This window comes from Ranitomeya imitator, chromosome 4 (assembly GCF_032444005.1).
Source record: "Ranitomeya imitator isolate aRanImi1 chromosome 4, aRanImi1.pri, whole genome shotgun sequence".
NCBI classification, from domain to species: domain Eukaryota; kingdom Metazoa; phylum Chordata; class Amphibia; order Anura; family Dendrobatidae; genus Ranitomeya; species Ranitomeya imitator.
Window position 1 is genome coordinate 24,121,320 of NC_091285.1, and position 23,989 is coordinate 24,145,308.

Genomic DNA, 23,989 nt, shown 5'->3' on the forward strand with positions numbered 1-23,989 from the left:
TGCTCAGTGTGAACCTGCTTTTATCTGTGAAGAGCACAGGGCGCCAGTGGTAAATTTGCCAATCCTGGTGTTCTGTGGCAAATGCTAAGCGTCCTGCACGGTGTTGGGCTGTGAACAGAACCCCCATCTGTGGACATCGGGCACTGAGACCTTCCTCATGGAGTTGGTTTCTAACCACTGGTGCACACATATGCACATTTGTGGCCTGCTGGAAGTCCTTTTGCAGGGCTCTAGCAGTACTTCTCCTGTTCCTCCTTGCACAAAGGCTGAAGTAGCGGTCCTGCTGCTGGGTTGTTGCCCTCCTACGGCCCCCTCCACGTCCTTTGGTGTACTGGCCTGTCTCCTGGTAGCGCCTCTGGACACTACGCTGACAGAAACAGCTAAGCTTCTTGCCACAGCTCGCATTGATGTGCCATCCTGGATGAGCTGCACTACCTGAGCCACTTGTGTGGGTTGTAGAGTCCGTCTCATGCTACCACGAGTGTGAAAGCACAACCAACATTCAAAAGTGACCAAAACATCAGCCAGAAAGCATTGGTACTGAGATGTGGTCTGTGGTCCCCACCTGCAGAACCACTCCTTTATTGAGGGTGTCTTGATAATTGCCAATAATTTCCATCTGTTGTCTATTCCATTTGCACAACAGCATGTGAAATTGATTGTCAATCAGTGTTGCTTCCTAAGTGGACAGTTTGATTTCACAGAAGTTTGATTTACTTGGAGTTAGATTCTGTTGTTTAAGTGATCCCTTTATTTTTTTGAGCAGTGTATATTCTTGCAAAAGGTGCTATCTACAGATGGGGATTTCAAGAGTTGAAAGGTAACTTGAACAAAAATATTGACTTGTTCTTCATTGAGAAGATTCACTCCCTTATAGAAAGTTAAGCGCTATTGACTACAGCGGAAATGTCACACTGGCCTTGTCTTAATAAAGCAAAATGTGTGTGTGTGCAGAAACTGTCAAGTGATCACCTGCTATACAACACACTGGCTTTCCCTGCTGCCCAGACTTGTTTTGGGTCCTTCACACTTAGGCAAGAAACTTTCAAGTGAAATTAGAGGGGCGAGGAAATTTAGGAAGAAGAATCTGTCTGGGAGGTTTGGTTGGAGAAGGCATGGTAAGGACTTTATAAAGGGGGATATCTAGGAATACACACTGATGGCCTTTCTCTTGGCTAAAAGTACCCATATACATAAAAGTCGGCCAAACTTGCCAACCGCAGCTGGACTGACCAACTGTAAATGGGACGACTTTTCCCTAAAGAAGTTGACGAGAGAAACTTTAAACATTACCGAACCTTTTGTTTTCAGGACCAAAAACCCAACGGCAAAGGTGTCTTACCCTTCTGCTGATTGAGAACTCATCAGCCAAGCAGAAGTCAGGAGAAATAGCTGTCTGATGAATGACCGTTTCTCTGATGGTTATTGAACCACATATGCCGACTGTCCCAAATTTACTGGGACTGTTCCACATTTTTGGAATCAATCCCAACAAATTTGCATAGTCGTGCCCCCCCCCTCAAAAAAAAAAGTAGGGTCTACACAAGTGCGTGATTCTGATTAAGGTTGGAGGGAGACCTTGGTAATCAGTGGAGGCCTGACCCTTTTGGATCCCAACAATCGGACGTACAAAGGATCCTCAAGTCTCATGGAGCATCATGACCACTTCAGTGGGTGTCCTGAGGTTCAGTTACAACTGAACGTAGATTGATGGCCTGTTCTACGCTAACAATAGGCCATTGATGAGTAAGCCTGGGACCCTCTTTAATATCTGTGGATATGCAATTGCTGTGAAGCTCATGGCAAACGACAAAATGCTCTAAGCCAATGACTGTTCAAAATAAACATGAAATTGAAAATGTAATTGTAACCCTTGGAGCACTTGAAGCCAGAATGGGACTAGAGTAGATGTAGTTTAAGTTGTGTTAATACGAGAAGGACTTTGTCTGGGACTGGTAACCATTATACCGAATCGGCACTATCAGGCACATGAGGTTTTTTTTTTCTCTGAATATTTTTACTTTTGTTTCTATTCATTGTCATCTCATTGTTTTTTTTTTTGCCTCTATTTTCCTCAACATGAAATAAACCCCTTCTCAAAAAAAAAAAAAAGAAAATGTACAGGAAATTATATGAAAAAAAAAAAATCAACCCTTTTCTTTGATGCCTGAGTATACAGTTACGATGTAGTGTGTATTTTATTTATTCTGCCTTTAGCTTAGTGTTTTATTGGTGAATTCACTTTTACGTAAAAAAAAAAGCAACAATGTTTTTCTATTTGTTTTTTGTTTTTTTTTTAAAGATTTAAATTAATTACTAGGTGCCCATTGTCACTGTATTTTTTTTTTTTACTAAATTGTGCAAAATCATGACCCCATAAAAGGTCTTGTGAATTTCTTGTTCGCTACACTGCACCTAAAATAAGAATAAAAGGTCTTGATTTTTTTAAATTACATTTCTCCCATTTTGTGTATACAGCTCTTATGCAAAATTATGTATCTTTATGGTTACAGACTACAACCCAAACCTATGTTTAGTCTTATCCTGCAACACGTTAAGGATTATATCAGAATTTTTTTTAATTTTCAAAACAGTGCCACTACTACCCAGAGGTTATTAATGGTATTGCAGCTTCACTTAAAGGGGATGCATGAAGTTTGGAAATTATTCTCTATTCACAAGATAGGGGATAACTTCTTGATTTCTGTAAGGTTTAACCATTGGGAAACTCAGCAATTTTGAGAAAAGGGTTTGAACAACTCCTTTAAGTTCCAGACTCAACATATTGACTCTGTCTCTGGAAGAAAGCAGCCATGTTTTTCTTACCCTTTAAAATTCAGGTCTTCCCTCATCCATTAAAATCCACGTCTCCACATTAACGCAGGCTGCCCATCATCTCGAAGGGGAGATGCCATTCATCCAAACCTAATAAAAATCCTGTAAAAATGTAAATTCTACAATGGAAAATGTATTTAAATTAATTGAATTCGTAAATTTGAAAAAAAATAAAATGTTTTTTTTGACTTTTTTTTTGTAAAATTGAATTCACCGATCCAGAACTGTCTTGTAATATACATCCATAAAGTGTACATATGTTGTCTTAGTTGTAATATTTAAACCTTTGATATCCCTGGAAAAAAAAAAGGTCAAATCTATATGTAAATCATCCCACTTCTTGCTTACGGCTTATAACGAAATCTCTGTATTATACTCGTAGACAAAACGCCAGTCTCGTTGTACCATAAACAAGTTTGCATCTAAATTGCCAAGAATGTAATAAAAAAAATGACTTTAATTTTACAGACTGTTCCCGTGTCCTGAGATGACGACGTCTTTCGAAAATCTCCACTACTAAAAACTTTTTTAAAAATAATAAAATAGAAAAAAATCCTTCTTGATCCCCCTTTACTTACTGGAACTACTGCAATGGTGTCCCCCGACAGTCTCCAGCTCCTTACTTCCAGCTTATGCCAGCCAAACTGTTGTAAGAGGAGGTTAGGAGACCGGCAGGAGACACCAGCAGCGGTACGGAAAAGTGGAAGGAATCTGGTAGTTTTTTAAATTTTAGTAGCGCCATGGGCCCGTTGTTAAATTTTAGTGTTTGGGTGGTGCGGTTTTGTTTTGGAAGAAAGGAAGTCATGTTTTTCAGAATCATGGACATCCCCTTAAAAGAAACTGCACAACCTCCTTTAAGGGGATGTCCATAATTAGGAAAACATAACTCCTTCAAACAAAAAAACGGTGCCACCCCTTTTTCACAGGTTGTATGTTGCATTGCACCTTAGCTCCAAAGAAACGTATAGAGGTGCCTCTGTATGACAACGGAGCTCAGCCATATCATCCCCCTATCTGTGTGTGTGTGTGTGTGTGTGTGTGTGTGTGGCTGTAAGTCAACTGCCTGCAGCAGGAACCTCCCCCCTCTGCTTTATCCCTAAGCCTTGCCCCTTGTCTAATTGGGCAGGGCTTATGATAGAAGATGAAACTGATCAGCAGAAAATTAACCCCAGGGTTTCTGCTGTCTTGATACAGAAAATGCCGCAGACTAAGGGGGCATCCATATCATTAATTTCTAGATTTATGCCTTTAAGCTTCATTTTTATAAGGTTGGATAATCCCTTTAAAATATGATTCATGCATGAATGCCACAGCCCAATACAAAGGAATGGGGGTGCATTATGACCCCAGGGGATACTGCAACAAGCATGTTGCAAGAAGCCCAACCTCATCAGATGTTTTGACTGTTGCAGTACCCGGGTCAGCGCTGCCACTAGGAATTTCGGGGCCCCATACTGGCAAAATTTTGTGGCCCCCTTGAGACTCCACCCAGGCTCCACCCCAGCCCCGCCTCTACCTCTCGAACTGTCCAAGGTCCCACCACTCTCTTTTGGAAAGACTCCACTTCTCCACCACGTCCTCACCAATCACATATTGACAGTTCCCATCACCAGATCACACATATAGCCAGGAGATTTTGTTTTGGCCGAAACATTTTTTAATCCGCCACCACGACAAGGTCGACTCTTTTGGCCGAGCCCTACTCAACTCTATCCTATTAATCATTTGTTAAAATATTGTGGTGGTTGCACACTATGAGTGGACAGGGAGTACTCACTTGGCTGGTCGTTGAGGTAGATACCGGGACACTTAGGTTAAAAAGTCCATTTGGTTTATTAGCGTACAGCATAAACCGCTCCTCAGGAACTTGGTAGCATGCAGCAGCCAGTACACTGTCCGTTACACATTCGGCTCTATAGTATAACCACGGTCCCTCGCTGACCTCGGTCAGCATAACACGAATTACTGTCCGATAACTGTTAGCGTCCATCACACAGGTTCCCGGACACCTCTTATCCTCAGAGGCATCCTATAACCACTTCTCACTGACCCCCAGTCAGTATCGCTCATGGTTGTCAGGCCATCCTCTCCAGAGGTCTCTCACAGGCCTCCTTCCTCTCGCTCAGACTAGCCAGCACTGCAACCTGTGCCAAACACACAGGCTCCATCTTGGGTGCTGAGACATACTCCCTCTGGTGGGGTATGTAGGTGACTGGACCCACCCATCTCTCCAAGTCACCTGGAAGTCTTCCCAATGTATAGTCAACCACAGAAGTAGATCTGCTGAGCAAAACATGCCCAGGCTTCCATCACAGAGCCACCCACCTCTGTGATACATACCGCCCATTAACCACATGACCAGTTGCCAAACCACAATATCCAATACAATTTAGGTATATTTTTGTTTATTTTTCAATGTTCAAAATTACAAATAATACCACAAACTGTGGGGGGAAAAAGTATTTAGTCAGCCACCAATTGTGCAAGTTCTCCCACTTAAAAAGATGAGAGAGACCTGTAATTGACATCATAGGTAGACCACAACTATGAGAGACAAAATAAGAAAACAAATACAGAAAATTACCTTGTTTGATTTGGCAAGATTTATGTTGCAAATTATAATAAAGAATAAGGATTTGGTCACCTAAAAACGTGCAAGATTTCTGGCTCTCACAGACCTGTAACTTCTACTTTAAGAGGCTCCTCTGTCCTCCATTCATTAGCTGTAGTAATGGCACCTGTTTGAACTTGTTATAAGTATTTTTTCTGTGGAAAAAAAAATCACAGATCTGCGCTGCCCCATAGTATAACATTGGGCCGAGTGCCATCTGATAAACCATCACATAACAATACATAGTAATACCTGATGGCGGCCCTGTGTGCCTCAGTGGAGAGATGAGCGTGAATTTACCTCTCTCTGGTGACTTCTATGGGAGCCCGGCAAGTGTTATCATCTGTAGAAGTCAGCAGAGAGAATTACATGTGTGACCCCCCTCAGCCCTGACGGTGACAACACCATAATGTGTAAGATGAGAATACCTCTATAATGGCCACCGAACAGTTTTCTGATAAATAATCCGTTGCGGTTCTGTACATGTTATTTTCCATTGAAGTCAGTGGGAGACAAACGCCATGAAGAGAGCATGTGGGGATTTACAGAAGGAAACGTTGGGTATAAAGAGTTGTCCACTACTTTTATAATGATCACATGTCCTTACGACAAGTCATCATTATAATATCAGTGGAATCGCCAGTTTCCGGGAAGTTTCAGGCAAGATTATTCTTCTGGCCCTGGTGCGATGGCTGCCCGTGAGCCCCCTACAGCTTTGCCTTCAGCCCCCACTATATCACAAGGAGACACGTGACAGAGTAGTAATATAACAGGAGGAGAGGACAGTTTATTATACCGAGCGGTTACATTAGATATAATACAGTGTGAGGATTACAAGAAAAACACAATCTCCAAAATGATAGAAAACCAGAAATATCACAGAAGTGACCAACACGGGACATAACGACAACCCTTGTCCTGCGAGATAAAAAGGTGGAATAAGGCTGTCACACAGATTATTGTATGAGGAGCAGTTATACATTCTCCTGTTACACTTTATCTATCAATTCCTCACTATGTGTAATATGTATAGGCCGCGTCTCTGCCCCCTCCGTCCTATTGTAAGGCCCAGATTGTGACTGAGCTTCATAGGAAACTGCCAGTGACTGTATACAGCGATCCTGAGATTATACAGTATATAGTACAAGCGACCAAACGACTGCAACACTGAAAAAGAAGGATAAACTAAACAAAAGTTTTACAAAATAGGAACAAAATAACAAATAAAATATTGTACTTTCCCAGTTACGAACAATGACAATTTAAAACATAAAATATTTCGTATTCCCGCGTCCAGAAAAGTCCAACCTGTTGAAAATATAAAATTATTTCACCCATACGGTGAACATCATGAAGTAAAAAAGGAAAGAAATCAAAACTCCAGAATTTCTGTTTTTTTCCGCCACTACAATTCCCAGAAAAAATCAGTCAGGAGTGATCAAAATATTGTATAGACCCGAAAATGGCAGCTATAAAACTACAGCTCATCATGTAGAAAACAAGCCCTGAAAAGTAAAAGAGATCTCTAAAAAAGGAGACACAAACCAATTTACTTTCAGGCCACGTTCACACGTTGAGTTTTTGGTGATTTTTTTTACCTCAGTATTTGTGAGCAAAACCAGGAGAGGAAGAATCAGCGGAAAAGTTTAATAGAAACCCGTCACCACTTCTGTATTATCACCCACTCCTGGTTTTGACTACAAATACTGAGGTAAAATACTGACCAAATACTGATCGTGTGAACGTGGCCTAAGGAGAGGTTCACACCAGAGTATAAAGAATTGTCAAAGTTTCATCCAGAAAAGAAGAACGATTATTTTCTCACTCATCATCCGTGTACAATTACTTTTTTACAGCAGCAGCTATTAACCATTTAGTTTCCTGTTCATGGGCGTATCCTGGATCAAAACTGGGGGGGGCAAGCCATTGTCGTTCAGGTTGTAAAATTTTAGAACGCACGTACAACAGCGGGCGGCGCTTTGGGTGGAGAGGGGTTTCCGCTGCGTCCAAAGCTGCTGCAAGTACGCAGCGGGGAAACATACCCTAACACACTACAGCGGCACTCAGGTATTTCATTACACTCCATGCAGACATCACATATTGGATGTTTCTTTGCATGAGAGAATAGATGAATTCATTATCACATGATTACTGCACTGCTGCAGACTAAGATGGCCACTAACCGCACTCTGCAGCAGTATGTGTGTATAAAAAAAAACAAAAAAAAATGGAGTTCTATACAATTAGATAAAAAACAATACTTTATTAATCAATAATTAACAAATACAATTAATATAGACAAAAAAGGACAATTGACCCTGGTAAAAAAGCATGGGCCTCCAGGCATAAATGTCATTACAATTAAGTCAGAACATCACTATGGTAACAATCCAATATATCCCTATTTGATAAAGCGAAACGCGCGTCGGGGTTGGGCCTGGCTCCGTGGCATAGCAATACACCATGGGTGAGCACTGAGCATATGTGACAGATTCATTATTTTCTACCTGTAATATACATACTGATGTTTTGGGAACTTCCTTAGTTTGATGGTAGATGTTTGATCCCTGATGCTGTGGGCACTTTGGCAATTGGCATCTTGGCTAGATTAGAGATTAGACTTGCACTTGCTTTAAACTTTGCATTTTGCTGCCATAATGCACATATAATGGATTGTTACCACAGTGATGTAACATCACTGATGTTCTGACTTAATTGTAATGACATTTATGCCTGGAGGCCCATGCTTTTTTACCAGGGTCTATTGGCCTTTTTTGTCTATATTAATTGTATTTGTAATTATTGATTAATAAAGTATTATTTTTTTACCTAATTGTATAGAACTCCATTTTTTTTTTTGTTCATGGACGTGGACACCACTTATCGCAGGGTGCGCAGGCACTGGAGAGTGGGAGTCAGTCTGGCCTGTGGGCTGCTGTGGGCCTGTGGCACACTGTAATGGCGGCCTCTGCCTGTCTTCTCAGAATCTGCCTCAGATTCGGAGGGTTCAGAGGTGTACTTACTTGCACGCTGTACATGACAAACCTCTCAACCCTGTTTGAACTCCAGCCGGATCCAATCCCAGCGCCCCGCCGGGTGCCATAGCAACTCTCAGCCTTCTCTGCAGTGAGTCCCACCCGCCCCGCTGTCAGCTGTGTGTGGCCGGCCGCTCTCCACTACCATGGCCAGGAGGTGTTCTTTCATTGTGCGCCCCTGCTTCTATGGTTGGTACGCCCATATTCCCGTTACAGAATTGTAATATATCCATAAAGATCGGACGCTATACGGTGACATGTGAGTTTCTTGTGTAAATCGGATTGAGTCTATGGGTTGGTAAAAAAAAATAATAAAAATAAAATATATTGCCATACAGCGCCACGGTATAGGATCTGATTATTATGGATACATCGTTATTATGGAACACAGGTTACTGTAAATGGTTAATAGTTGCTGTAAAAAACTAATTGGACATGGAGGACAAGTGAGTATACAGTCGTCCCACTTTTCTGAACGAAACTCTGAATGATTCTTATACGGTTTTGTGAACCTCCCCTAAAACTAATTACAGTAATGATCCTGGGGGGTCGTCCATAATGGGGTCCACAGATCACATGATCTGTTATATTAACTGTTCAGCCAATCAGATTCCCCTCCCTGTGATGTCACCGGTCTCGGGACAAATTTCTTACAACAATTATTATTGTTCAGCTGCAAATTCTAATCCAGGCATCACCACAAGCTAATGGGACACCTACACGTAATATAGCATGAAGGGGCTCGGAGAAGGTGGCAGTGAAGGTGTGTAAGTGTCTGATGGGGTCACACAGCTCATAAAAGGACAACTGCCCGGCCTCATAATCCAGACATATCCTGAATCTATCACTGGAGATCTTGTCAGGTAACTGGATCATTTCACTGTCATGTATCACTGAATACTGATCATTATTATATCTCCACAAACACCAGGACTTGTTATTATTTCCAATCAGTGACTGATCTCCCCTCCTGCCTATACTGGGATAACACATCCCCACCCTCCACCACCATGATCTCCTGATCTCCACATCCCAGTAATGTCGTCCTGAGGTAAATCCTCTCCTGCTCATCACCTGATAACACTGGAATCTCTCTGTTGTTTCTGGACGTTTCTGCTCCTCTCTTGTCCAGGTTGCAGTTTTCAGGTCGTCTGATATAAGGAGATTATTAGCAGCTGTGGTTACATCCAGTATTATGTCTGCCGGACCCTCCACATAGATCCCGCTCCGTATACCTGATATTACCTCACATAATGTGTGTAATGTGTGTGAGATCTCAGCCACTTCCAGGCCATCTCCATCATAGGGCTGTTTATCATGTCCTCCTGTGTCCTCATCACCTCCCTCCTCCTCAGGATCACACAAGTCACCGGTGTCTGGTTCCTGTAAGACAGTCAGTGGATCCGTCATGTTACACAGCTCCTCAATGTGTCTCATCTTCCTGGACAGCTCGTCCTTCTTTATTTCCAGCTGATGGATCAGAGCAGACAGTGACAGTGACTCTTCCTTCTCCTGCCTGGAGATCTCAGTCAGGACCTTCTTCTCCAGGTCGTCCACCCGTCTCCTGATGTCTGTACACAGGGCAGTGACTCTCTCGGCTTCTCCAGCTGCTTTTTCTTGAGCTTTTCTCCTCCGCTCCTCCAGACTCCGGACTCTTTCCTCAGTCTTCTTTCTCTTTGTGATCAGTTTCTGGAGAACATTTCTCAGTTTCTCCTTCTTCTTCTTTGAGGCCTCATCCAGCATCTCCACCCGATGTTCTCCGGCCAAACTGCAGGACACACAGATACAAGCCGCGTCCTCGGTGCAGTAATATTCCAGGATCTTCTTATGGACAGAACATTTCCTTTTCTCCAGAGAAGTGCTGGGATCAGATAAGACGTGTTCTGGTGATTTGCTGTGAGATCTCAGGTGTTTATCACACAGAGAAGCCTCACAGTGTAGACAGGATCTAACAGCAGGTACCGGAGAGTCCACACAGTAAGTGCAGCAGATCCCGGTGATCTCCTCTTGTTCTTGCTGAGTAATCCGGAAACGTTCTGCGACATTATGGAGATTTATGTTCCTTATCAGCGTCGGCCGCTCCTGAAACTCTTCTCTGCATTCAGGACAGGAATAAACTCCAGACTCGTCCTGTGTATCCAGCACACGACCAATACAGACCCGGCAGAAGTTGTGTCCACATCTCAGCATTACAGGGTCCTTAAATGTAGATAAACAGATGGAGCAGAGCAGCTCGGCTCTCAGATCAGCAGACGCCATGGCTGACAGATGGAAGGAGGAAAGGAAACTGAAAGTGTCTAATGCTGAACAAAGGGCAAAGTTGTAGTTACACCCAGTCACTTAACCCTTCATTTCTTCTTTCCTAAAGGCATAACTTTTTAATTTTCCAATCAATATAGTCATATGAAGGTTTGGTTTAGTAAGAATAATGTATGCGATAAATATACAATTTTGCCGCACGTATATTCTATTGACTAATTATTCTTTGTTGGTGGTGGTGCGTCATTAAATTAAAGAGCAGCAATTCTATCATTTTTTCTTTTAGCAAGAATTGTTTTAGAATATTCATCTCCAGGGCCGGCGTCAGCACTCAGCGCACCCAGGCAAGTACCGGGACCCTTAGCAGGAGAGGGGACCCACTTGCCTTCGGGGACATAGGCGCACTATGGAGGCCCAGTTTATGTGCCAGTGATGGCACCCTGAGTCACCCCCCTCCCCGTTTGCTCAGGGCCCTGTCACTAACGATACTCACCTCTCCCCATTCCACCACTCTGACGTCTTCCGCGTCTTCTGACTGTGACGTATCAGGTCGGAGGGTGCTATGACATCACGTCTGTGCATCCTCTGCCTGAGCAGTCACAGTGCAGAGACTCAGAAGACACAGATGGAGAGGAGTCCGGAGCAGAGCAGTGACCGATGCTTCTCACCGCCTGTGTCTTCTGGCTCTCTGTACTATGACTGCTCAGGCAGAGGATGCACAGATGTGATGTCATAGTGCCCTCTGACCTGAGACGTCACAGTCAGAATGAGCAAGCGGGGAGGGGGGTGACTCATGGGAGGTGGGTATTTCTTTTTTTTTTTCTCTTTTTTTATATGTTTGGAGCAATATATGGAGACCATCATACATTGGAGCATCATATATAGGACCCATTATACACTGGAGAATCATATATGGGGCCCATTATATATGGAGCATTATATGGCCCATCACATACTGGAGAATTATATATGGAGCCCATTATATAGGAGCACTATATGGGGCCCATCAGTGTTGGACTGGCGTGCCTAGGGCCCACCAGTGGAACCGACTCCAGGGTCCCACTCTAAATTTCAATACCCAGGCTATGTACACCTTTGTGTTGTAGTATTTGTTAGGAGGCTCAGTAGTAAGTTTCATCATATTCACTAGAACGGGTACAACATGCTGCACATTTTTTTATTCAGCTAAAAAGATGGACACTCAGTCTCTAATGGAAACAACAAAGACCTGATTACTGTATTTGCAGCGCCCCAGAGACCTGGTCGTTGCAGTGGTGTCGCTCTGCCACTAAGGGGAGTGATGGTACGTCTGATGGCACTAAAGGAGTTCAACTGACCAGGTATCACAGTCACACACTACATTTCACACTCCAGCCACCAGGGGGAGCAAAAGGTTCTATTTACTAGGCCACTCCTCACACTTTGGTAAAACTGGGGGTTGGATAGGAAGTTAGTGAGAAGCTGACTGGGTTTTGTCCAGGCAACATCCCGTGGCAGGGGGTGTTGCGGGGAAGATTCAGAGGGGTCCCTGTCAGGCGTGGGAACCTGGCAGTGACTTAGCGACAAGGACAGATCGTTACAGAGCTGCGCCTGCACTACCTTGCGGCGGCATCTAAAGAAAGGAAACGAAGCGAAGTATATTGTGGAGAAGTGAGAAACGAGATCAAAGCACAAAGGAGAGCCAGTAGGAGTCGTGCCCCGAGATCGGCAACATCCTACTGAGGCGCGTAGCCGGTGGCCAGAACGCCGAGGAAGTAACTGACTCCAAGCATTACTTCAAACAGAGGCAGGACAGTTGATTATAGGTTGGCTGTCTAACACACATCGCCTAAGCAGACATAGGGGGCAACCGTGGATAGGGGCATCTCTAGGGTCCCAGAATAGCTCCGAGCCTACCCGTCATACGGGTGCGTCCTAGCCATAACAAACTGGGGGACGAAGCAGAACATCAGACCAGAAACGACAGTTTTGAGGACTATCCCGAATGCTCAGCAGGGAAGGACTACAACACACAGGTGCTAGTGGTAGGCAACGATTTCCACCTGCAAAGGGAACTCTGGATGTGCCTTCGGACCGGCCGGTCTCAGCGAGCCCTGTTAGCAGTGCTCTGGATAGAGGATCCTGAAGTCACCAGTAAAGAGGTAAAGAGACTGCAACCCTGTGTCCTCGTTATTAACTGCGCCTCACACCATCACCACCTACACCACTGGGAAGCCCTGGGGATTCACTTCACCTGTGGGAAGGTTTATCATCTAGCTGCCATTACATCACCCCAGCGGACCCCAAGCAGCGTCGGTCACCCTGACCGAACACCACAGGTGGCGTCACAAACACCTAACAACTTCCTTCACCCATTTATTGGACGCCCCTTAGCAGGGTCACGGACAGGGTCCAGCCACCGTGACAATCCTAGAACTGAGACAGAGAGGACCGGTACCAAGTAACCCGCGGCCCTGCGTCTGGGGCGCTCCATATTTAATTGTGTCCATCGCCATTTTGGTCTATTTTTGACAGATCCATTTAAGGCTATGGTCACACTATCAGTATTTTACATCAGTATTTGGCAGCCAAAACAAGGAGTGGGAGAAAAATACAGAAGTGCTGACATGTTTCTATAAGGCCACACTGGGCATTTTTGCTGCGTTTATTTCTGCAGCAAATCCCGAGTGCTTGTCAGGAAAGAAGCTGCAGCAAAAACGCAGGTTTTGCTGCATTTTTGGTATGTTTTTTTAATGTATTTTTTCCATTCAATTCAATGGTGAAAAACGCTAAAAAAAGCTGAAAGTGACATGCTCTACATCCAAAAAACCATGCAACGCACAAAATACTGATAAAAAATAAACGAATGTGTGTGCATGAGATTTCTGAAATCTCTTAGGCTTTGTTGGTACTGTAAAACGCAGCTGAAAATTAGCATAAAAACACAGTAAAAACGCCCAGTGTGAAAAATCCGCAGCGTGTGCACATACCCTTAACCTTTAGCAACTCCCGATACTCATTAAGCTAAGTGTACTTATATTATGGTCGTTTTAAAAAAGCAATCAGGAATAAGGCTGTAGCGCCCCCCAGAGTCAGAAAATCTCCGGGGTCTTGGGGCCGGATCTTCCGCTGTCCGATCATGTGATTGCCGTTATCGCCCGCCGAGATCTGCCAGCCGGTACCCGGCAACAATCGGTAATTTTTCCTATTGTTTCCTTTTGATCACTGTTATAGAGCACCGATGCAAACTGGAGAGGTATCATTTCTTTACTATTATATTTTTGCTATAAATAATATTATAAATATATTTATTGTTCATTCTGCATATAAAAATGTACACGTGTTTTGACATTTTGTTGTGGCACTTTTTAACGTTTGACTATAACTAAAAATGTCACATGTATACACGCATTCACTTATTCACATAAATGCATGTTGCGGGATGCAGTAACGGACAGGAGGCAGAGCAAGGGTTAAAGTTAACTTTACTGATACAGGGGTATACTCCATGCAGGGAGGGGGAAGTAGAGGCAGGGGTATGGCTGGTGATCGGAGCACGGTAGGTGTGCTGAGGGAGATAATGAGGGCAAAAATATAACAACTGTTCATTAAGGGTAAACTTATCAGTCTGGCGGCTCCCTGACTGCAGAGTCTTAGGATCTAATGGTGGTGCCAACGCAGTCAGCACGTGATAAATCCAGTGTCGTCCTGCAGGTGTTGATGATCCGGTTCCTGGCGATGGGTCTTTGATGTCTTGCGCGGGGTCCGGGGTGTCGGTGGAGGGTGAAGAGCGGTCTCCAGCACTACCGGGGCTGAATGAAGTGAGTCGCCCACCAGGGCAGCAGGGTACTCGGTACCGGGTCCGGTCTTAAAGGGGATGTCACGTGGCTGCGACCCGGTCCGTGCCCTGGGTTTGGTATGATGAAGTCTATTCTTGACGCCACCTGTGATTTTCGGTGAGGGTGACCGACGCTGCTTTAAAGGGGTCCTCTGGGGGATGTTGATGCAGCCGTGATGGTGACGCTTCCCACAGGTGAAGTGGGGTGTCCAGGGCTCCGAAGGTATATGGGCCAGATGGTATAAGCCGTCGAATAAGTAGAGGACAGTGTGGTAAAGTCTTTACCTGGTTTACTGAAGGTGGTATTCCACAGTCCAGAGTACCGGCAACAGGTACAGAAGGAGTCCAGGCAGCCCAGAAACAAGCGAAATCCCCTTGGCAGGTCAGGTTGGGAACTTTCCACTGGGTGCTGGATTTCTGGTACCTTGCTACCTGTAGTTTGCTGGCAAAGTACTCCTTTCTCTTTCTCCTGTCCTGGGACAGAACCTGCACGGCGGGCAGCTTGAGCTGTACTCTTGGGGTCTCTTACACGGTGACTCCAGGCTCTAAATTGCTGTGCCTCAGGTGTGGTGTGGGCAATTTACATGTAGTCCTATGCCCTCCGGTTCTGCTATGGGGCTTACAGCTCCCCACAGCCTCGCGCTCCCGGCACCCGGTTTCTGCGCTGTGGCTCTTAGGAGGCTCTATTGTAGCCTCCTTGAGCTCTCAATCTCTCCTCTGCTCCTTCCCCTTCGCTGTCTGCTCCAGACTGTCTGATCCAGACTAATCTCACTAGTCTCCTGGGACCAACTGTCTCTGTCCACTGTCTCTCTCAGACTGACTGACTCCTCCAAACCAGGATGGATATTCAGGGAAGTTGTCGTAAAACAGGGTTTCAAGCTCCCCCTCCTGGCCTGGATTCAGAAGGTTTTGTGTGTGTGAATTACCTACCAAAGAGATCCCTCTTGTTTCCAGGCATAGCACTACCCTCCCCAAGAGGAAGGCAGCACTACTGTGGGTCCCGAACTCCTGGGGTGCCACAGAAGCTCGGCAGAAATAGGCAGGTGAGAAATAGTACAGTTCTTGGTAAGTCACCCAGGGTTTTTTAGGCGGCACGTGCGCGTTATTTACTGGCCCATAGTGTTGGGTACCTGGTGTAGCGGGAGCCGACGGGCAGAACACAGTTCTCCGGTGACAGTCTCTGTAAGTGGCAGCAGCGATAATAAAGCGTGGGGCTGCGCTGTCATTGTGCTCAGAGGACGGAGCACCAAATTTCCCCCCTGCTGCGTGCTCCCGCCAAGTCTTCTCCTTTTCGCACGCTCTCTCCTTTCTATCCTAGCTACGCCCCCTGCTGCTGAGTGCAAAGGTTGGTCCGGTTCTATAAGCTTTCCCCCAGACAACAAGGGTGACAGTCTCAACAGTTCCGGACACGGCGCAAGAAAGGTACCCCCGGTCCGGTGCCTCTTCTTACACAGACATACACACTGTACTTCTCTAGATCGTGTATATATGTGATTTGTGTATACACCTTATACACACACAGAAATAAGATAGGATTTCAGGCAGCAAGTGCCATAAAGAGGATGGGGACCCTCTGTCACCATCACAGGGGGCAGTGGGGGAAAGTAAAGTAAAGTGGGGGAAAGTAAAGTGATATCAACAACTAGAATGCAGAAAAGGTAGAGTGGGCAGGGAGAGTTCAGCTGTGTGGGGCAAACAAGAAAAACAGCTCTTGTTGGGACGGAGGACAGGAGAGAGTTAGGATAGAGACATAAACAGGAAGCTCCAGTACTCACTTCGGCAGCATTCTGTTCCTCCCACAGTTGATTTCATCACACGCCACTAAGCTGCTTGCCTATAGCAGATTCAGTCTTCCCAGCCTGGTGCAGGGCTGCAGTTTTGTTTCTGGTGTCATTCGATAGCACTTTGGTCTTCACCATAGTGGAGTTTGGAGTGTGACTGTTTGAGGTTGTGGACAGGTGTCTTTTATACTGATAACAAGTTCAAACAGGTGCCATTACTACAGGTAATGAGCGGAAGACAGAGGAGCCTCTTAAAGAAGTTACAGGTCTGTGAGAGCTAGAAATCTTGCATGTTTTTAGGTGTCCAAATACTTATTTTCCACCATAATTTGCTAAATAAATCTAGCCAAATCAGACAAGGTGATTTTCTGGACTTGTTTTCTCATTTTGTCTCTCATAGTTCTGGTCTACCTAAGATGTCAGTTACAGGCCTCTCTCATCATTTAAAATGAGAGAACTTGCACAATTGGTGGCTGACTAAATATGTTTTTTCTCTACTGTATAAGGGACAGATACCCCAGACCATGACCAGACAACATATTACCACCACAGTGACCGAATAATACCACATACGAGGAATAAATACCACTGCACCATGACCAGACAACATATTACCACCACATAGTGACCTATAATACCACATACAGGGATCAAATACCGCCACACCAAGGCCAGACCACATATTACCACCACATAGTGACCGAATACTACAATACTGATCATTAATAAAAAAACAATACTAATATCACCACAAGTGCCAATATACACAGGAGAACTGTACTTAGCATGCAGTGTCCATGTACAGTGATCACCGGTGACATTATACAGAGCAGCTCTCTCTCAGTGTACAGGTAATACAGTAATCACCAGTGACATACACAGCAGCTCTGTATATAGTGTCAGTGTACATGTAATACAGTGATCACCGGTGACATACACAGAAGCTCTGTATATAATGTCAGTGTACAGGCAATACAGTGATCACCAGTGACATTAGACACAAGAGCTCTGTATTTAGTGTCAGTGTACAGGTAATACAGTGATCACAGTGATCACCAGTGGCATTATACCCAGCTCTGTATATAATGTCAGTGTACAGTGATTACCAGTGACTTTTTTACACAGGAGCTCTGAATATAGTATCAGTGTACAGGTAATACACAGATCACCAGTGGCATTAAATGCAGGAGCTCTGTATATAGTGTCAGTGTACAGGTAATACAGTGATCACTAGTGACATTATACACGGGAGCCCTGTATATAGTGTCAGTGTACAGGTAATACAGTGATCACTGATGAGAGTACCGCTTGCAGAGCACATTACTTAATTTTTTGCCAACTTCTACATTACATCAGATGAAGAAAAAAAGGTGACATAGTGTCGCTCTGCACAGTAACATGACCCCCCATTAAAAACAGTATCCTCAAAAAATAAAATACATGACTGCAGTAATAATATCCCTTAATTAGCCCCTATGGTAATCTCCCCCATCCTGGCCCCCTTGGGTCTCATTCCTGGCTCCATCCATGTTTTCCCATCCTGCCCTCATGAGTATCCATTCTCCGTATGTGATGTCCCATCCTGCCCCTTATGATCTCCCCATTCTGCCCCATGATCCTGCCCCATCTGTCCCATGATCCTGCCCCATCTGTCTCCATCCTGCCCCATGATCCTGCTCCATGTGTCTCCATCCTGTCCCATGATCCTGCACCATATGTCTCCATCCTGCCCCATCTGTCCCATGATCCTGCCACATCTGCACCATTATCCTGCCCCATCTGTCTCCATTGTATCCATCCTGCCCCATATCCTGCCCAATCTGTCTCCATCCTGCCCCATCTGTCTCCATCCTTCCCCATGTGATTCCATCCTGAGGGCACCGCGGCATTTTCCCGCTGTCCCCTGACTGCCAGGCCTCAACATGGCTACCCCCGGTCTCCCACGGGGTGACGGCGCTACTTGATTGGAGGCCGCGCCGCCGGGGGGCGTGGCTTCATTTGAAAGTAGGAGGGCGCGCTTCCCGCGGGCTTCCGGATCCCCTCACTTGAACCCGGACCTGGTTGGGGCTGCCGGCATCATGGACCCGCTCCAGGAGGCGGTGAGGGAAAAGATTAGCAGGGAGGGCAGCGATTGGCTAGGGGCTTTGCTGGCCGGGAGCAGCTCACTCCCTGCAGTGGGCCAGGCGATGCTGTCGGGCGGGCGGCGATCTGGCAGAGCCACCCGGCCGCCGACTCGCCTGAGCCCGCCAATGCATTCAAAGAGGAGCGTGCGCAGTGCAAGCGCGCGCACTTCCTCTCACAGTGGCACCAGGCAGCGTGGCTCGGCAGCAGGGATAAGACAGGCACTGGAAGGGGGAGTATTCAGGCACACCAGCGCCGATCCACCGGTGGGCACTATCTCGAAGGGGGTGGTATTACAGCAGCAGCCTTTATTTACCGTTCCCGGGACAGTGCCAATACCAGCCACTAGCATGGGAGGATCGCAGGGGTCTTCTTCTTCCTCGCAGGAGGCCGGGGGTGCTGGGAGCCATGTAGGCGAATCTCAGGACATCATTTCTCCAACCCCACGACCAAGGGGAGATGGTAGCAACAAGGGAGGGGGTGGGAGACTTTATTAGCAGCGCAACAGCAGATAAGTCCCTCCACTATACCTGGGTCACAAACTATTGCTGGCCAGTTAGATGTTAGAGGGGAATCTCCTTTCCCCTCATGCCCTTTGATTTTTACAGCACCCCCTTCACAAATACCTGGGGGGCAGGTAGTTCCATCGCAGATGGCTGCAGGAGAACACCAGAGCACCTCAGCAGTTCTAGCGCTGGTAGCAACCGGTGTTGGACCTCCCGCACAGGGTGCTGGCACCCCGGCTCTGGTTAGTGGACAGAGTGCGGGTAACCGCTCCGCGCGCAGCCTCTCCCTTTCATCGTCTTCTGGGAGCTATTGCCGTCGCAGGAAGAGGCATAGGGAGCGTTACAGTAGCAGAGGGCACTATCATAGGTCCAGATCCAGCCGTCGAAGTAGACGGTCCAGAGCATCAAGATGGCGTTCTCCATCTTCGTCGGCAGGTCTCGTCGGCACGTTTCATCCCGCCACAGGTCCACGTCCCGAACTGAATGGCAAGGTGCCTCCAATCATGGAACTCAAGAGCAGAGCCGTCCGAAGTCCAACATGCAATCCGGTGAGTACCCCTTTACTGGGGCTTGGGGCAGTGACAGGGTAATAGTTTAAATTTAGCAGATGCGGCGATTCCATTTAACACGGGCGGCGGCAAGATTTTTGTGAACCCCAGGCTGCTACATTCGGTCGCACCGCCAAAACAACCCCCCCTGCCCGCCCAGATATTTACAAAGACGGTCTTTTTTGCGGTGTTCCCCCGTTAGGTTCACACTTGGACGCTAGCGTGAAGGAACAAATTTGGGCTAACGAGTTCATCGACATTTGGTCCCTCGTATCCACCGAGCAGCACTCGGTGGATAAGGAGAGACGTGTAGGTGAAAAGTTATACGACAGGAAGCCCAAAGTAGCTAAAACTATCAACAATTGGCTGCAGGCTTTCGCAGTTTTAGGCTGTGTGATGGGCGAGAAACATCCAGAGCGATGTTCTGAGTTGTTCATTTATTTGGACAGCATATACAGCTCGTACAAGTCCCACGGTGGGTCTGCATGGTGGAAATACGACGAGGATTTCTGCCGTCGGCTAGCAGTCAACCCCCATTTAGGATGGGGGGTGAAGGCTACCGATTCCTGGTTACGTTTGATGATGGCACAAAAAACCTTGCAGCCCTTTCCCGGTCCATCCGCCGGCACTGCCGCCAGCGCAGGGTCGGCGGCCATTCGAAGACCCGGCACATGTTGGCTGTTCAATGAGGGCCACTGCAAATTTTACGGTCTATGCAAATACAAACACGAATGTTCCGTCTGTGGGGGTGCCCATTCGGCAGCCAAACGCATCCGACCCCCGCAAAAACCGAGCATTGGTAAGTCACCCTCCGGGAGTGAGCCACATGTGTTGTGAATTCTGTGGCAGAGCTCCCTCCTGTGGCCACAAGTGGTACTTTGGCTGGTTCTCTCTGTGAGCTTCCGTTGGTGGAGGAAAGTGGTACTGCGGCTTCTGAGTCTCCTTCCTCAGGTGATGTGGTGAAGTCGTTAGACGTTTCCTATTTAACTCCACCTAGTGCTTTGATCCTGGCCTCCAGTCAATGTTCTAGTGTGGGTCTAGCTTCCTCCTGGATCGTTCCTATGGCCTGCTGCTCTGCATAAGCTAAGTTTTTGCTTGTGTTATTTTTGTTTGCTGTTTTTTTCTGTCCAGCGTGCTCTATTGGTTTTTGTTGCTTGCTGGAAGCTCTGGGACGCAGAGGGTGTACCTCCGTGCCGTTAGTTCGGTACGGAGGGTCTTTTTGCCCCCTCTGCGTGGTTGTTTGTAGGGTTTTGTGTTGACCGCAAAGTTACCTTTCCTTTCCTCGGTCTATTCAGAAAGTCGGGCCTCACTTTGCTAAATCTGTTTCATCTCTACGTTTGTCTTTTCATCTCACTCACCGTCATTATATGTGGGGGGCTGCCTTTTCCTTTGGGGAATTTCTCTGAGGCAAGGTAGGCTTTTTTTTCCTTCTTAGGCTAGCTAGTTTCTCAGGCCGTGCCGAGTTGCATAGGCAGCGTTAGGCGCAATCCACGGCTGCCTTTAGTGTGGTTGGTGAGGATCAGGGATTGCGGTCAACAGAGTTCCCACGTCTCAGAGCTCGTTCTATGTTTTTGGGTTATTGCCAGGTCACTGTATGTGCTCTGAACTTCAACATCCATTGTGGTTCTGAATCGCCATTTCATAACAGTACTGGAGGCCCAAAGTACTAATGATTCTTAATAGAGGGAAAAAAGAAGTTCTGAGACCATTTTTTTTTCTCTGCACTGTGTTCTGCCTTTTTTTTTCCCTAGACATTTGGGTGGTTCAGGACACAGGTGTAGCAATGGATATTAAAGGTCTGTCTTCATGTGTGGATAATCTCACTGCACGTATTCAAAAGATTCAAGACATTATTGATCAGAAATCTATGTTAGAACCGAGAATCCCTATTCCTGATTTGTTTTTTGGAGATAGAACTAAATTTCTGAGTTTCAAAAATAATTGTAAACTATTTCTGGCTTTGAAACCTCGCTCTTCTGGTGATCCAGTTCAACAAGTTAGGATCGTTATTTCTTTTTTGCGTGGCGATCCTCAGGACTGGGCATTTTCCCTTGCGCCAGGGGATCCTGCATTAAGTAATATCGATGCATTTTTCCTGGCGCTCGGATTGCTGTACGATGAGCCTGGTTCTGTGGATCAGGCAGAGAAGAATTTGCTGGCTCTGTGCCAGGGTCAGGATGAAATAGAAGTATATTGTCAGAAATTTAGAAAGTGGTCCGTACTCACTCGATGGAATGAAGGTGCGCTCGCAGCTATTTTCAGAAAGGGTCTTTCTGAAGCCCTTAAGGATGTCATGGTGGGATTTCCTATGCCTGCTGGTCTGAATGAGTCTATGTCTTTGGCCATTCAGATCGGTCGACGCTTGCGCGAGCGTAAATCTGTGCACCATTTGGCGGTATTACCTGAGCTTAAACCTGAGCCTATGCAGTGCGATAGGACTTTGACTAGAGTGGAATGGCAAGAACACAGACGTCAGAATGGGCTGTGTTTCTACTGTGGTGATTCCACTCATGCTATCTCTGATTATCCTAAACGCACTAGGCGGTTCGCTAGGTCTGCTACCATTGGTATGGTACAGTCTAAATTTCTTCTGTCTGTTACCTTGATCTGCTCTTTGTCATCGTATTCTGTCATGGCATTTGTGGACTCAGGCGCTGCTCTGAATTTGATGGACTTGGAGTATGCTAGGCGTTGTGGGTTTATCTTGGAGCCCTTGCAGTGTCCTATTCCATTGAGAGGAATTGATGCTACGCCTTTGGCCAAGAATAAGCCTCAGTACTGGACCCAGCTGACCATGTGCATGGCTCCTGCACATCAGGAGGTTATTCGCTTTCTGGTGTTGCATAATCTGCATAATGTGGTCGTGTTGGGGTTGCCATGGCTACAAGTCCATAATCCAGTTTTGGATTGGAAATCCATGTCTGTGTCCAGCTGGGGTTGTCAGGGGATACATGGTGATGTTCCATTTCTGTCTATTTCGTCATCCACCCCTTCTGAGGTCCCAGAGTTCTTGTCTGATTACCGGGATGTATTTGATGAGCCCAAGTCCGATACCTTACCTCCGCATAGGGATTGTGATTGTGCTGTCAATTTGATTCCTGGTAGTAAATTCCCAAAAGGTCGACTGTTTAATTTATCTGTGCCTGAGCACGCCGCTATGCGGAGTTATGTGAAGGAGTCTTTGGAGAAGGGGCATATTCGCCCGTCGTCATCGCCATTGGGAGCAGGGTTCTTTTTTGTAGCCAAGAAGGATGGTTCACTGAGACCTTGTATAGATTACCGCCTTCTAAATAAGATCACGGTTAAATTTCAATCCCCCTTGCCATTGTTATCTGATTTATTTGCTCGGATTAAGGGGGCTAGTTGGTTTACCAAGATAGATCTTCGTGGTGCGTATAATCTTGTGCGTATTAAGCGAGGCGATGAGTGGAAAACTGCATTTAATACGCCCGAGGGCCATTTTGAGTATCTAGTAATGCCATTCGGACTTGCCAATGCTCCATCAGTGTTTCAGTCCTTTATGCATGACATCTTCCGAGAGTACCTGGATAAATTCCTGATTGTGTACTTAGATGACATTTTGATCTTCTCGGATGATTGGGAGTCTCATGTGAAGCAGGTCAGAACGGTGTTTCAGGTCCTGCGTGCTAATTCTTTGTTTGTGAAGGGATCTAAGTGTCTCTTTGGTGTTCAGAAGGTTTCATTTTTGGGGTTCATCTTTTCCCCTTCTACTATCGAGATGGATCCTGTTAAGGTCCAAGCCATCCATAATTGGACTCAGCCGACATCTCTGAAAAGTCTGCAAAAGTTCCTGGGCTTTGCTAATTTTTATCGTCGCTTCATCTGCAATTTTTCTAGTATTGCTAAACCATTGACCGATTTGACCAAGAAAGGTGCTGATTTGGTCAATTGGTCTTCTGCTGCTGTGGAAGCTTTTCAGGAGTTGAAGCGTCGTTTTTCTTCTGCCCCTGTGTTGTGTCAACCAGATGTTTCTCTTCCGTTCCAGGTCGAGGGTGATGCTTCTGAGATTGGAGCAGGGGCTGTTTTGTCGCAGAGAAGTTCTGATTGCTCGGTGATGAAACCATGCGCCTTCTTTTCCAGGAAGTTTTCGCCTGCTGAGCGTAATTATGATGTGGGCAATCGTGAATTGCTGGCCATGAAGTGGGCATTCGAGGAGTGGCGTCATAGGCTTGAAGGAGCTAAGCATCGCGTGGTGGTCTTGACTGATCACAAGAACTTGACTTATCTCGAGTCTGCCAAGCGGTTGAATCCTAGACAAGCTCGTTGGTCGTTGTTTTTTGCCCGTTTTGACTTTGTGATTTCATACCTTCCGGGCTCTAAAAATGTGAAGGCGGATGCCCTGTCTAGGAGTTTTGTGCACGACTCTCCGGGTGTATCTGAGCCGGCGGGGATCCTCAAAGAGGGAGTAATTGTGTCTGCCATCTCCCCTGATTTGCGGCGGGTGCTGCAAAAATT

The 23,989-nt window shown here is 46.1% G+C and overlaps 1 protein-coding gene across 1 annotated transcript; it reads right to left on the reverse strand.

The window, feature by feature from the left end:
• Positions 1–8,314: 8,314 nt before the first annotated feature.
• LOC138675285 (E3 ubiquitin/ISG15 ligase TRIM25-like) lies at positions 8,315–10,881 on the reverse strand. The gene has a single exon (XM_069763376.1). It carries the CDS (start codon positions 10,738–10,740, stop codon positions 9,151–9,153), a length of 1,590 nt encoding a protein of 529 aa, XP_069619477.1. The 5' UTR covers positions 10,741–10,881; the 3' UTR covers positions 8,315–9,150.
• Between the last annotated feature and the right edge of the window lie 13,108 nt (positions 10,882–23,989).

Coding starts and splice junctions, on each gene's coding strand:
- LOC138675285 (XM_069763376.1), bottom strand. CDS start 10,740: ATGGCGTCTGCTGATCTGAGAGCCGAGCTGCTCTGCTCCATCTGTTTA.